The sequence below is a fragment of the Aotus nancymaae genome, unplaced genomic scaffold (genome assembly GCF_030222135.1).
Source record: "Aotus nancymaae isolate 86718 unplaced genomic scaffold, 86718_ANA_hifiasm-v0.15.2.pri h1tg000036l, whole genome shotgun sequence".
NCBI classification, from domain to species: Eukaryota; Metazoa; Chordata; class Mammalia; order Primates; family Aotidae; genus Aotus; species Aotus nancymaae.
In genome coordinates this window covers 43,330,746-43,345,387 of record NW_026988450.1, presented here as the reverse complement: position 1 = coordinate 43,345,387, position 14,642 = coordinate 43,330,746, and the positions used below count along the sequence as shown (strand labels likewise).

The window sequence follows — 14,642 nt, the reverse complement described above, 5'->3', positions numbered from 1 at the left end:
CACACTGGGGCCTTTTAGAGGGTGGAGGGTGGGAGAAGGGAGAGGATCAGGAAAAATAGCTAATGGGTACTAGGATAAATACCTGGGTGATGAAATACTCTGTACAACAGATCCCCATGACATAAGTTTACCTATGTTATAAACCTGCACTTGTACCCTTGAACTTAAAAGTTAAAAAAGTCTTGCCATGGTGACTCATCCCTGTAATCCCAGCACTTTAGGAGGCAGAGGCTGGTGGATCACCTGAGGTCAGGAGTTTGAGACCAGTCTGGTTAACATGGTGAAACCCTGTTTCTACTAAAAATACAAAAAATTAGCCAGGTGTGGTGGTGCGTGCCTGTAATCCCAGCTACTTGGGAGGCAGAGGCAGGAGAATTGCTTGAACCTGGGAGGCAGAAGTTGCAGTGAGCTGAGATTGTGCCACTGCACTCCAGCTTGGGCAACAAGGGCAAAACTCTGTCTCAAAAAAAAAAAAAAGTTAAGAAAAAAGTATGTGTAACACGGAAACTGCTACATTTCTTTTTTTTTTTTTTTTTAACTTTTAGAGACAAGGTTTCACCATGTTGGTCAGACAGGTCTCGAGCACCTGACCTTGTGATCCACCCGCCTTGGCCTCACAAAGACATTTCTTTTTCTTTTCTGAAATACAGTAAAGGCTGGCCCAAGTGCAGTGGTGTTCACAACTAATTGATCACATTACAGATTTGTTTCTTCTCCATTCCCACTGCTTCACTTGATAAGTCTAAAATAAATAGCTTAAAAAAACTCATTAATTTCCCATCATTTATAATATGATTTAAAAACAGAACAGATTTTAAATCCTGTTAGAATCCCGGATGAGCACCTTGGCTGAGAATAAAAACCTGAAAAGCCAGCAGCATGATGGCAGATGCAGCCAAAAACATAAAGGTATGTTTCATACCAAACTGTCTTCTTTATGTACTTCAGTGAAAAAGTGACTCTTTGAATTTATATTCCCATGTAAAAGGCATATCATTAATAATTAGATTAACACTAGCATTGTAAAAATTGACAAAATGGTGCTAAAGAAACATACTATTGGCAGGGCATGGTGGCTTATGGCTGTAATACCAGCACTTTGGGAGGCCGATGCGTTGTGGATCACCTGAAGTCAGTTCATCACCAGGCTGGCCAACGTAGTGAAACCCCATCTCTACTAAGAATTTAAAAAATTAACCAGGTGTGGTGGTGGGCACCTGTAATCCCAGCTATTCAGGAGGCTGAGGCAAGAGAATCACTTGAACCTGGTAGGCGGAGGTTGCATTTTGCCAAAATTGTACTACTGCACTCCAGCCTGGGTGACAGAGCAAGACTCTGTCTCAAAAAAAAAAAAAAAAAAGGAATGACCTCCTTAACTTTAACACTTGGCAGTATATGGTGCTGGTTAGTGATGAAGTAAAAAGAACCCAGAAAGCAGCAGGATTTTGGATGTGGCAAGATAAGTTCCATTTTAAGCATGTTGGAATTGAAATGCGTGGGACACATCCATATGGAAATGTCTATTACAGTGCTGGGTAGAGGAGTCTATAGATTCACAGGAGTGTGGAAATAAATGAATGAATTTGCCCAGAGAGAATGAATAGATGGAGAAGATGGCTGAGATAGAACCATGAGAAACACCAATCATGTAGGAAAGAATCACAAAGGAGGCTGAGAACCAGAAAAAGTTGAGTATTTTACATTGATCTTTTTAAGAATGTGTTTGTAGGCCGGGCACGGTGGCTCATGCCTATAATCCCAACACTTTGGGAGGCCGAGGCGGGTGGATCACGAGGTCAAGAGATCGAGACCATCCTGGTCAACATGGTGAAACCCTGTCTCTACTAAAAATAGAAAAAATTATCTGGGCATGGTGGCGCGTGCCTGTAATCCCAGCTACTCAAGAGGCTGAGGCAGGAGAATTGCCTGAACCCAGGAGGTGGAGGTTGCGGTGAGCTGAGATCGCGCCATTGCACTCCAGCCTGGGTAACAAGAGCAAAACTCCATCTCAAAAAAAAAAAAAAAAAAAATGTGTTTGTAGTGTTAACTCCTCTAAGTTTCAAAAGGGTTTCAGTTATAAGACACTAGCTCAAATTAAAGCGTAAAACTAGCAGATGTATTATCCATATATCAGCATTCACTTTTAGAATAGCAACAATATAAAGCAGCTTCTACCAGTACCATAATTCTAATCACAAAACAAAAATCACAAACAATGAGATTAAACAGGCGTGTTTTATTATCAAATGTTAATTCTACAAAAACTCAGTAGTATTGTAGTAAGCATTACTGCCTATCTTAAGTCTTTCAGAGCTTTGGACACACAATGTCTTAAGGCATCAAGTATACAGAAATTTCTTTTCAATCTTAAGTGCCAGTTATCACCAATTTTCACACAAACCTTTTTTTTTTTCCTATTGCAGTTAAAGGGCCATTGCCAGTCAGCTGAAGAGGGAAATGTTTGCTTCTCCCTTTAAGGTGTTAATCAAAATAATGCAAAGAAAATAAAAATAGCAGCCACATTAATCTCCATGGCATTGCATTCAAGCAAAGGACAATATAAGTAACTTAAAGAAATATCCACATTCAATGCACTTAATGAAATCCTGTTTTCTTTGGAGTTACATGAGGCAGCAGTACTAGCTAGCTAGTGTCTAATATTGCACTTTTGTAGCATAAACACAGCTAAACACAGTGGTGTTAAACACTGAGAGCATCAGTACCTGTTCTAACTGCATCAGTGTTTACCTCTCAGTCTAGCATGCTGACTATAGTCCTATGCTTTAAAAGGTTATAATTATTTGACAGTTAAGGCATTAGAGAAAAAGGTTTAAGGCTATCATAATATATACAAGCATTCACTTCTGTTCAGTTTATTGTTTTCTAGAATACACTGTTCAAATAGTCTCACTTCTGTGATATTAAAAACTATGGAATTTCTATTAAAGTCCAAACCATCAATGACAAAAGTACAATATAAAATAATGCATATGAAGCCACAATATTCAGTTACAGTTCAAACTAAAAATTACTAACTACATGTACCTGCTTCATTTTTGGTTTTGCATTTTGGTCCCTAGTTCATTATTTACAACTGATACCTGCTGAGAAAAAGATCCAAACTTTTAAACTTTGTATGTTTTGTGGAGGGTGCACCATTTTTTCTAAAGTATCTTCAGGTGTTTTAAAATTATTTAACTATAAGATCATCATGGCCAAAAGACTGGGAAAATAACAATTTTACTCTTTCTCCTAAGCTTGTGATTTTAGTATTCCAAGACCTTATGCTTGAATTACTTAGCAAGAGGGCATGATTACGTAGAAGACAGGGAAATGAAGAGAAAAGAGTGGGAATATACAAAAGCTTCCTTAACAGAGTTCATAGTGGAGATGGTAGACACTGGTGGAGTTTTTATCCAAGACTTAAAACTTAGGAAACACCTATGATGCCACTTTAGCTGGAAGTAATAGAGACGTCTGATTCCAAATTCACATTTTAAATGCCTATTTGCAATCGGCAAAGAGCCAGGTATGCTGCATGCTGCTTGCTCTAAGGATTTGGCTTCACTGGTTCAAATTTTTTCACTCCACCAAAAGATAAGGCACAGGCCCGCTCGTCCAATCAAGTTTGCTGAAAATACTGCAGCCTGAGTGTAGACAAACTTCCCCTAAATTTGCTAGAAGTTTTCTGGCATCTGGCAGTTTCAAGATCCCCATACATCTTTCAAACACTGGAAAAAAAAAAAGAATACAAGGAAATGTTATAGTCTCTAAATGTCATTCTCAGCAGTCACAAAAACAATTTTGAATTCTACAAGGACAAAAAAAGCTTTAAGATGATCCAAGTTGTTATTTCACACAGACATAGTTGTCATTTACATGGCAAGGGCTTGGGGAGGATAGCACTAGCCAAGGAAGTTTCCATGGTTTACACAGTCGCTGGCATTCTGCACCACTCCTACCCTTTGTAGTATCATGTGTTTAGTTTAACATGTATGGTTTCCAACTCCCTGCTTGACTCAGCTCCTTTCTGGAGAGATTATTTCACTCATTCCTTATAGATTCAATATTATTACCAAAATAAACAAAACCATTTAGACAAATTTTTTTTTTTTTTTTTTTTTTTTTGAGATGGAGTTTCACTCTTGTTACCCAGGCTGGAGTGCAATGGCGCGATCTCGGCTCACCACAACCTCCGCCTCCTGGGTTCAGGCAATTCTCCTGCCTCAGCCTCCTGAGTAGCTGGGATTACAGGCACGCGCCACCATGCCCAGCTAATTTTTTGTATTTTTAGTAGAGATGGGGTTTCACCATGTTGACCAGGATGGTCTTGATGTCTTGACCTCGTGATCCACCTGCCTCGGCCTCCCAAAGTGCTGGGATTACAGGCGTGAGCCACCACGTCCGGCGACAAAATTTTAAAGTTAAATTCTAGTATAAGAAATTCCAGGCTGGGTGTGGTGGCTCACGCCTGTAATCTCCAGCACTGTGGGAGCCTGAGGTGGGCAGATCACGAGATCAGGAGTTCAAGACCAGCCTGGCCAACATGGTGAAACCCCATCTCTACTAAAAATACAAAAATTAACTGGGCATGGTGGCATGTGCCTGTAATCCCAGCTATTAGGGAGGCTGATGCAGGAGAACTGCTTGACCTGGGAGGTGGAGGTTACAGTGAGCTGAGATTGCGCCACTGCACTCCAGCCCAGGCTACAGAGCGAGACTCCGTCTCAAGAAAAAAAAAAAAAAAATTCCAAATAATTTCTAGGACACTTAATAAGCAGCAATAAGGGGCCGGGCATGGTGGCTGATGCCTGTAATCCCAGCACTTTGGAAGGCCGAGGCAGGAGGATCACCTGAGGTCAGGAATCTGAGACCAGCCTGGCCAACATGGTGAAACCCCGTCTTTACTAAAAATACAAAAATTATGGCCGGGTGGGTGGCTCACACCTGTAATCCCAGCATTTTGGGAAGCTGAGGCAGGTGGATCACGAGGTCAGGAGTTCGAGTCCAGCCTGACCAACATGGTGAAACCCCATCTCTACTAAAAATACAAAAATTAGCTGGGTGTGGTAGTGTGTGCCTATAATCCCAGTTACTCAGGAGGCTGAGGCAGGAGAATCTCTTGAACCCAGGAGGCAAAGGCTGTTGTGAGCCAAGATCATGCACTGTACTCCAGCCTGGGTGACAGAGCAAGACTCCATCTCAAAAAACAAAACAAAACAAACAAAAACTAGCTGGGCATGGTGGTGGGCACCTAAAGTCCCAGCTACTCGGTAGGCTGAGGCAGGAGAATTGGTTGAACCTAGGAGGTGGAGGTTGCAGTGAGCCAAGATCGTACCATTGCACTCTAGCCTAGGTAACAGAGCAAGACACCCTCTCAAAAAAAAAAAAAAAGGGCAGTAAGGCATGACGTAACAGCAAACATATGGGCTCTTTGTGTCCGTGACTAATTGATGATTAGCACCTTTATATGTATCATATATCAATTTATTTCATCCCCACATATACACATACAACCTTTTATATTAGCTTTTTGTTCCCATTTTAGAGAAGGAAAAACTGAAACAGAATGATCAAGTTAGTAATAGGCAGATGCAGGATTTAAACTAATACAGATTGGTTCCACTATGCTATTTTACTTATATACCACACAACCTTAACATGAAACTCTTTTTTTTTTTTTTGAGACGGAGTTTCACTCTTGTTACCCAGGCTGGAGTGCAATGGCGCGATTTCAGAACATGAAACTCTTAGTAGGCATTACCTATTTGTTTTTTTTTGAAACAGGGTCTAGCCCCATCACCCACAATGGAGTATGGAGTGATGTGGTGCAATCACAGTTCACTGCAGTTTTTTTTTTTTTAAGAGCTTGGGCATCACATTGTTGCCCAGGCTGGAGTGCAGTGGTGTGATCAGAGCTCGATGCTGCCTCAAATTCCTGGGCTCCAGGTATCCTCCACCTCAGCCTCCTGAACAACTGAGCCCACAGGCATACCAGTATACACAGCTAATTTTCAAATTGTTTGCAAAGACAGATTCTCACCATCTTGACCAGGCTGGTCTCAAACTCCAAGCCTTGAGCAATCCTCCTGCCTTGACCTCTCAAAGTGCTAAGATTATAGGTGTTGTGGACAGCACCTGGTCCTAGGGTAAATTATTATTATTATTTTTTAAAGAGATGGGGTCTCCCTACGTTGTCCAGGCTAGTCTCGATCTCAGTCTCAAGCGATCCTCTTGCCTGGCATTCTAAAGTGCTGGGATTACATGTGTGAGCCACCATACACACCACTATGCATACTTTGACATGCAAATGAAAAACAGGAATGTTTTAGACTTCAGTCTTATTTCATATGGCTAGTATGAAATGTTTAATGGAGTTTTACTGCTTAACAGTGAAACTGCAGACATCTAACTGCTAGCAAAAACAAAAGAAAAAACTAAAATAACCAAAAATCAGTCCCAGAAGGACATTAATTTATTTCAAGATTAAGTTTGCTTTAATAATACAGAGTCTACAAATGGTAGATTTAAAATCAGGTATATAAAAAACAGACATACTGGTTAGGATGCATCATTTAAATGTGGTTTCCAAAGTGACCACAATTTGACACCCAGCTTAAAACACCACACACTGAAAGGCTTCTCCTTTGATACTAAATGCAGATAAGAAAATCAATGACCCAACACTATTGATCAATATCTACTTTACCCTTCTTTTGGCAGTAGCACCTGAATTTAAAACAATTGCCTATCACCCAATCTCAAGCCCCTAAAGAGGCAGTTTTACCACTAAGCCAAACAAGTGGCCCAGGCATGGCCAGTTAGAGTCCTGCATATCCCAGGCCACCATGGTTTCAGGGATGGATGTAAACCAGGCCAGTGAAAGGCCAGTGTTGCTAGGAGTATCTTATGGAGAGAGCCTGGATGAGCAAACCCTTGAATCCAGCTATATCAGTTAACCCTGGGACTGTCAGTTATTAGAGTCAATGAGTAACACCTTCTTCTTTCCTAGCACATTTATACCAGGAAATAGCATCTTTACAGATGCTGAAAATTACACCTTAATATTCTGATAAAATGTAGAAATGCTGGAAAAAGTTAAATATTTAGCCTCGCACTACTTTTTAATCCCAGTGGTATCCAATGGAGTTTTAATGTATAACAATGAAATTGTAGACTCCTAACTGCTAGCAAAAAATAAAAATTAAAATAAAAAAATCAATCTTAGAAGGATATAGAGAAAATGTTTCCTCTTTCATTAAGCTATAGAAAATACTTAAAAGATAGTTGAGAATTACAACTGCATTTACAAATCTGCCTTCCCTTTTAAATAAGATCTGTGTTAAAACATGTTTTATTTTGTTATACACTGCCATTAAAGTATTACATACAAATAAGTCTTTAAAGATAATATGGATTTCATCACTGGTGCTATATGCTACAGAATGAACCTATAATCCCTTAAAAACCCTGCAATTCTGCAGCCAGGCATGGTGGAGAGCATCTGTAATCTCAGCTACTGGGGAGGCTGAAGTGAAAGGATCACTTGAGTCCAGGAGTTCAAGATCAGCTTGAGCAAACACAGTGATACCCCTGTGGCTCAAAATAAACCAACAAAAAACAACAACAAAAAACCCCTGACTAGTTGTAGTGTTTTATTTTCTTCTAGTAGCTTTGACATGTTTTTGGAAAAGTCATTTATGATTTTTCCTTGTTAGGCCAGAGAAGCATTTTCTCCCTTATGTGTAAGATAAAATAAAACGCCTAACTCAAGATTCTTTATTTTTTTGAGATTGAGTTTCGTTCTTGTTGCCCAGGAGTGCAATGGTGCAATCTCGACTCACTGCAACCTCCGCTTCCCAGGTTTAAGCAATTCTCCCATCTTAGCTTCCCGAGTAGCTGGGATCACAGGCACCCACCACCACACCAGGCTAATTTTTGTATTTTTTAGTAGAGATGGGGTTTCACCATGTTGGCCAAGCTGGTCCTGAACTCCTGTCCTCAGGCAATCCACCTGCTTCGGCCTCCCAAAGTGCTAGTATTACAGGCATGAGCCACTGTGCCTGGCCTCAGATTCTTTAATTAGAGTTTGATAGTCTTTTTCTCATTGAAACCAACAACATAGCTGTTCTTACCCACAAATATAACTACTACTACTAGTGATTCAGAGGGATAGTCAATGTATGCCAGCTGGGCTAATGGCACAGGGCAAGAGAAGACAAAATAGTGTGGGTGTTAGTTATCTTTACCTGATCCTATAGCCAGCCATGAGATCACTCTCTCGACATATTTTTTAAAAATACTGTTAGTTTCCCGTGACTGCTGTTACCATAAATCGGGTGTGGCATAAAATAAGAAGTATTCATTTTCTAACAATTCTGGAGGCCAGAAGTGAGAAATCAAAGTGTTGGCAGGGCTGCCCATTCTCTGGTGGCTCCAGGGAGCAGTCAGGTCCTTGCCTCTTCCAGCTGCTGGTAGCTGGGAAGAGTCTTGGGCTGAGTAAACAGCTCTCTCATCTCTGCCTCCCTGGTCACATTGCTGCCTTGCTGGAGTGCAATGGTACAATCTCGGCTCACTGCAACCTTGCCTGCCTCCTGGGTTCAAGCGAATCTCCTGCCTCAGCCTCCTGAGTAGCTGGGATTACAGGCGCCCACCAACACACCCAGTTAATTTTTGTATTTTTAGTAGAGATGGGGTTTCACTGTGTTGGCCAGGCTAGTCTCAAACTCCTGACCTCATGATCCACCCGCCTTAGCCTCCCAAAGCGCTGGGATTACAGGCATGAGCCACTGCCTCTTTCGTATAGGAATACAAGTGATTGTATCTAGGGACCACCCAGATAATTCATGATCTACTTTTCCTATCAAGGATCTCCTTACAGCTTTTTCCATAGAAGGTTAAGAGTCACAGGTTCTAGGGATCAGAGGATTCAGACGTATCTTGAGGGTCACCATGCAGCCTACTGGAAGCACTCTGCCGTGCTACTGTTTGGTTAACAGAAAAGAGTAATCAGAGTGAAGGCAGAAGGCCTGAATCTTTTTGTCAGCTTGATCATTAGCTGTTTGACTTGTACAAGTTACCTAACCTTGCTGGGTTTCATTTCCTTATCTGTCAAATGGGCCCATGGGTACCTGCACCCTGATGCCTCCTTGCAGAGTTATGGTGGGTCTCAAATGAAACTGTGGATATAAGTACTTATAAGAGTATGAGCCACTCGATTATGATGATGAATTTGATATTGATAAGGAGGCAGTGAAAATAAATATATATAACAATACAAGGTTAAGGGGAAAGAAACAAGGTCCAAAACTGCATGAGGTATATAACAAAGAGAATGAAAGAGAATATTTATTACGCTTGCTTCTGGGTGGTAGGATTATTAGTGACTTCTTTATACCTGTCTCTCTGTTCCAAATTCTTTGCAATGAGCACCCAATACTTTTATAATCCTGTCTCTTAGAGTTGGTAAGATAATTAAATGAGATAAATTATGCCAAGCATTTCACACAGTGATCTATGCTTTTTGTTTTTGTTTTGAGATAGGGTCTTGCTCTTTGTCCAGGCTGGAGTGCGGTGGTGCAATCATGGCTCACTGCAGCCTTGGTCTCCTGGGCTCAACTGATCCCTCTACCTCAGCCTCCTGAGTAGCTGGGACTACAGGTAAATGCCACCACACCTAGGTAATTTTTTGTATTTTTTGTAGTGACAAGGTTTCTCCATATGCCCAGGCTGGTCTCAAATTTCTAGGGCTCAAGTGATCTGCCCACCTCGGACTCCCAAGGTGCTGGGAGATTCCAGGCATGACCCACTGCTCTCAGCCAGATCTGCATTTTTTAAAATTTGTAACATAAAGGCACATTAACCTGACTTTATTATGATGAGAAGATGCAGACATCTGGATTTGAACACAGCACCTGATCTGTTATTCTGTCATGACTCCAAATATATAAACATAGGGTAGAAAACTAGAGGTCATGAGTAATGGTTCATAGTCAGTTTAGGACATTTCTGGTGTAATGTCAAAAGCTTCCATTTCTAATCCAATATACTCATTTAAAAATATAGACTATGTGTTAATCAAATTCACAGACAACACTGTATTGAATAATGAACACGTGGAAAGAAAATATGGACCCAAAAGGATATCAACAGGCTAGAACGATGTGTTCTGAGCACAGGGACAAAGACTAGAGAGTACCCATTACCACCACAAACCATCCATATGTGACACTCCTTGGTAGGACCATGATATCCTGAAACCTCACTGAAAAAGACAGATCTGAAAAAAATCTTCACTTCCAAATTAGAACTGGGGTTTCTACACTTAAGAGCAAAAGGCTAAGATGCAAATTCTTATTTCTCAATAATGACAGAGTATTGGCAACCTCATTTACAATTTAGAATCAACATAGTTAAAAAGCCAACAGGGTCCTTAGCCATGAAAATGTTAACAAAATTGGAAAATGACATGCCAGCAAGCCAACTTCAGCAAACTCAACAATAAAAAATGATGAAAAAAGGAGTATTAATTCCTGAACATATCCCTACATCTCCTGAGCAGGGGCAAAGAATGCCAGTATCCTTTAAGAAAAGATTGTGGGCCAGGCGTGTTGGCTCATGCCTATAATCCCAGCACTTTGGGAGGCGAAGTGGGTGGATCATGAGGTCAGGAAATTGAGACCATTCTAGCTAACATGGTGAAACCTGGTCTCTACTAAAAATACAAAAAATTAGCCAGGCGTGGTGGCATGCACTCATAGTCCCAGCTACTTGGGAGGCTGAGGCAGGAGAATCACTTGAACCTGGGAGGCGGAGGCTGCAGTGAGCTAAGATCACACCACTGTACTCCAGCCTGGGCAACAGAGCGAGACTGTCTCAAAAAAAAAAAGAAAAGATAAGATTGTGGATTAATGGGGCTGGGTAGAAACTGGATTCAAAACACTAATCTAGAAGACTATTTTAAAAGAAACATCAAGATTCCTTTCCTCTATATTTAGTTCTAGAAAAGGAAAAAGACATGCAACAAAAACCTTCCGCTCATTTTGGATTAAAGCACATTTAAATACATGCCAATCTACTTAAACACAAGCTAAGTGAAATAAACCAGTTACTGAAGGACAATCAGTCCACTTAGGAATGACTACCTAGAATAGTCACATTCATAGAGACAGAGTAGAATGGTGGTTACCATAGGCTGTGGAGGAGGAGGAATAGAGAATTCTTGTTTCATGTATATGGAGTGTTAGCCTGAGAAAATGTTAGTTCTGGAGCTGCATGGCGGTACCTGGTTGCATGACAATGTGAATGTACACTTAATGCTACTGAACGGACACTGTAAAATTGTTAAGTTTTGTGGTGTATATTTTACAACAATTTTTTAAAAAAATAGGAAACAGGAAAGAGTGTACCCAATCCAAAAGAATCAGCACATGACTTGGTGATTCTACTCCTGAGTATACACCAAAGAGAACTGAAAAAAGATACTTAAATAATTATACATGAATGCCCACATCAGCACCATTCACAATAGCCAGAAAGTGGAACTGATTAAAATGTCCATCAGTGGATAAATAAAATGTGGCACCTCCATGCAGTGAAATATTATTCAGTCATAAAAACAAATGAAGCATTAACATGTGCTACAAGGGTAAACCCAAAAAAAAAAAAAAAAAAGGACATGAGCTCATAAATGGACCAGAAAAAACGAAAAAAAAAAAAAGGACAAACACAGAAAAAGTCACATGTATGATTCCATTTATATGAAATATCTACAATAGCCAAATTCATAGAGACAGAAAGCATATTAGTTGCCAGGAGCTATTGGGAGAGAAAATGGAGTGACAAAAATGTTTTAGAACTAAATTGAGGTAGTAGTTGCATGATTTTGTGAATATACTAAAAACCACTGAGTTGTAAATGAGTTTAAAATGGTTACATAATTTTTAACTCAATTAAAAAAAAATACCCAACTCATACTCCAAATGAGATATAGTAAATGAATTTCCAAAGGGAAAAGTTTTCCCTTGGCTCACAGTAACATACAACTCTCATCCATGAATGTTGCTTAGATTATATGTACCTACATGACAAACTTAATTCTAGTCTCCATTCCTTCCAGGATATCTGATATTTTACATTACACTAAAGAAAAGAAGGACTCTCTCAGTTGATTGCTAAATGCCTTCAGAATCTTGATGTCTATTTGTTTGGCCCTTTATAATTTAACTTGTACATCATAAAGCCTTACCTTCTTTTCTGAGGATGGTCTAACTGCTGGGGCCCTTAAATACAAACCCATTCTTTGGGTAGAGTCCTGGCCTGGTCATTTGTGTGTATAAGTCCATCCTCGGTTGCATACTAAAATGCAAGTTAAAACAAACAGGATCAAAAGACAGACAAACTGTCACTATGGATGGTTAATATTTCAACTAAATAGATCTACCAACAATAGTATAGGACATCTAGATAGGAGGAAACAAGTAAACACTGGTACAAGCCATATACATATCTACTAACCCAAATCTTTACTTCTTAACATGTTTAAATACAATGAATATCCCTTCTAGGATAGGCGTTAGATTGAAAACATGGATTGATTACACAAACACACACACACACACACACACACACACACACACACACACACACCCAGCATACTACAAGAACTTAGGGGACCAATTTCTTCAGATCTTACATAGTACTGTTTCCATGCTACTGCAAGTATGATTAAATATCAAATATTTGAGCACTAGTTATTTGCAAGACATCGTACAATAAGCTCAATATCCAGTATCTCCAAACAACGCTGTGAATTTTAGATAGCATTTGATGTATTTGTAATATCAGTCTAATTCAATAGGGCAGCAAGTAAGACTGTTAGTAGTGAGAGGTCCAAAGAAACAATGAATGAAGTCAGTACTTTGAAGAGAAACAAAAACTAGCATTTATTGAAAATGTAAAAGACATTGACAGTAAAGAGTCGTGCAAAGAGCCAATGAAAATATTAAGGGACTTATTTTTTTTTTTTTAAGGGACTTATGTAAGGATACCTGAGAGTCCATTCAGTGTGAAAGGCCATCATCTAAAATATACACACAGGTTTCTTTAAGGACTAGAATGTTATCCTCATTACCAAGTATTTTCATGGTAGTTTGTCTTTGTAAATCCTTGGTCTTTCTGGCTTTACCTCCACCCCAGATGAAGTATGGAAGACACAAACTTAGGGTAGTTTGTTTTTTTGAGACAGAATCTTGCTCTGTCACCCAGGCTGGAATGCAATGTCGTATTCTCAGCTCACTGCAACTTCTACCTCCTGGGTTCAAGCGATTCTCCTGCCTCAGCCTCCTGACTAGCTGGGACTACAGGCGTGTGTTGCCGTGGCTGGCTAGTTTTTGTATTTTTAGTAGAGACGGGGTTTCACCATGTTGCCAGGCTGGTATTGAACTCCTGGCCTCAGGTGATCCACCAGGCCTGGACTAGACTAGTTTTATGTAAGAAATTTTGTTAAAGGTTGGGGGAAAATACATAAAAAATTACATTTAAAGATAATTTATAAAATCATATATGCCATTATTACATCAGGATTATTATTATTATTATTATTATTATTATTATTTTGAGACAGAGTCTTAATCTGTCGCCCAGGCTGGAATGCAGTGGTGCCATCTTGGCTCACAGCAACCTCCGCCCCCGTGTTCAAGTGATTCTCCTGCCTTGGCTTCCCGAGTAGCTGGGATTACAGGCACATGCCACTGTGCCCGACTACTTTTGGTATTTCAGTAGAGACAGGGGTTTTACCATGTTGGCCAGGCTGGTTTTGAACTTGTGACCTCGTGATCCACCTGCCTTGGCCTCCCAAAGTGCTGGGATTACAAGCATGAGCCACTGTGTGCCCAGCCTAAGACATGTATTTTTAAGAGACAGAAATCAGAGACCATCAAATTTCTTAAGCTTCAGAATAGATAGAAAAGAGAAAAAGAGGTTGGCGCGGTAGCACCACTGGACTCCAGTTTGGGCAACAGAGTGAGACACCGTCTCAAAAAAAAAAAAAAGAAAAAAAGAAATTTTATTCATTCAACCAATTATTGCCTATTTGCTTACATAGTTGTTATATAATTATATAAAATAACTAGAAATAAAATTAAAACCTCCCATTAAGCTGGCAACAGCAATATGTGCTAGGTGAACACAGATTACACTTAAATGAACAAGTTTTTAGAAAATGTTATCCATCGATTTTATCATCTTGGTTGCCAAATCTAAAGAAGCTGGAACCCCATAGTGAATTTAACTGAGAACAGGAAACGAACGAGAAGGCATGGACTCTTCAAGACAGTAGAAAATAGTCATTTTATGTAAGAATGACATGACATTGGGTTAAAGATTTTTTAGTGCATGCATTATGACTGCCTCAAAGATCAAATTACTGAAGAAGATATGAGAATAATTTGATAGGTTGAATTAGATAACTGAAGTTCCTATATAATCCTAACTCAATGATCCAGTTAGTAAATTCCAAGCACTTCAGAAATGAAGGCCAAATACCTTCAGATGAAATATTGAAATAATATTGCACAATCTTTATGTTTCTGGTTATACCAGACAACTCTATTCCAACCTTGAATGGCTCAAAGAAGTTATTA

At 39.7% G+C, this 14,642-nt stretch overlaps 1 protein-coding gene across 7 annotated transcripts in view; it reads right to left on the bottom strand.

The window, feature by feature from the left end:
• Nucleotides 1-2,216: 2,216 nt before the first annotated feature.
• Nucleotides 2,217-14,642, bottom strand: part of ESRP1 (epithelial splicing regulatory protein 1) — a 62,960-nt gene continuing 50,534 nt past the window's right edge. For 4 of the 7 annotated variants that reach the window (XM_012437941.2, XM_012437939.3, XM_012437943.2 and 1 more), the window contains one exon: nucleotides 2,217-3,731. In XM_012437941.2, the coding sequence (XP_012293364.1) occupies nucleotides 3,725-3,731 (7 nt within the window). In that variant the 3' untranslated portion in view covers nucleotides 2,217-3,724. Of the gene's footprint in view, nucleotides 3,732-12,247; nucleotides 12,358-14,642 lie in introns of all 7 variants that reach the window. The other 3 variants (XM_012437944.3, XM_012437936.2, XM_012437940.3) reach the window with 1 other exon arrangement.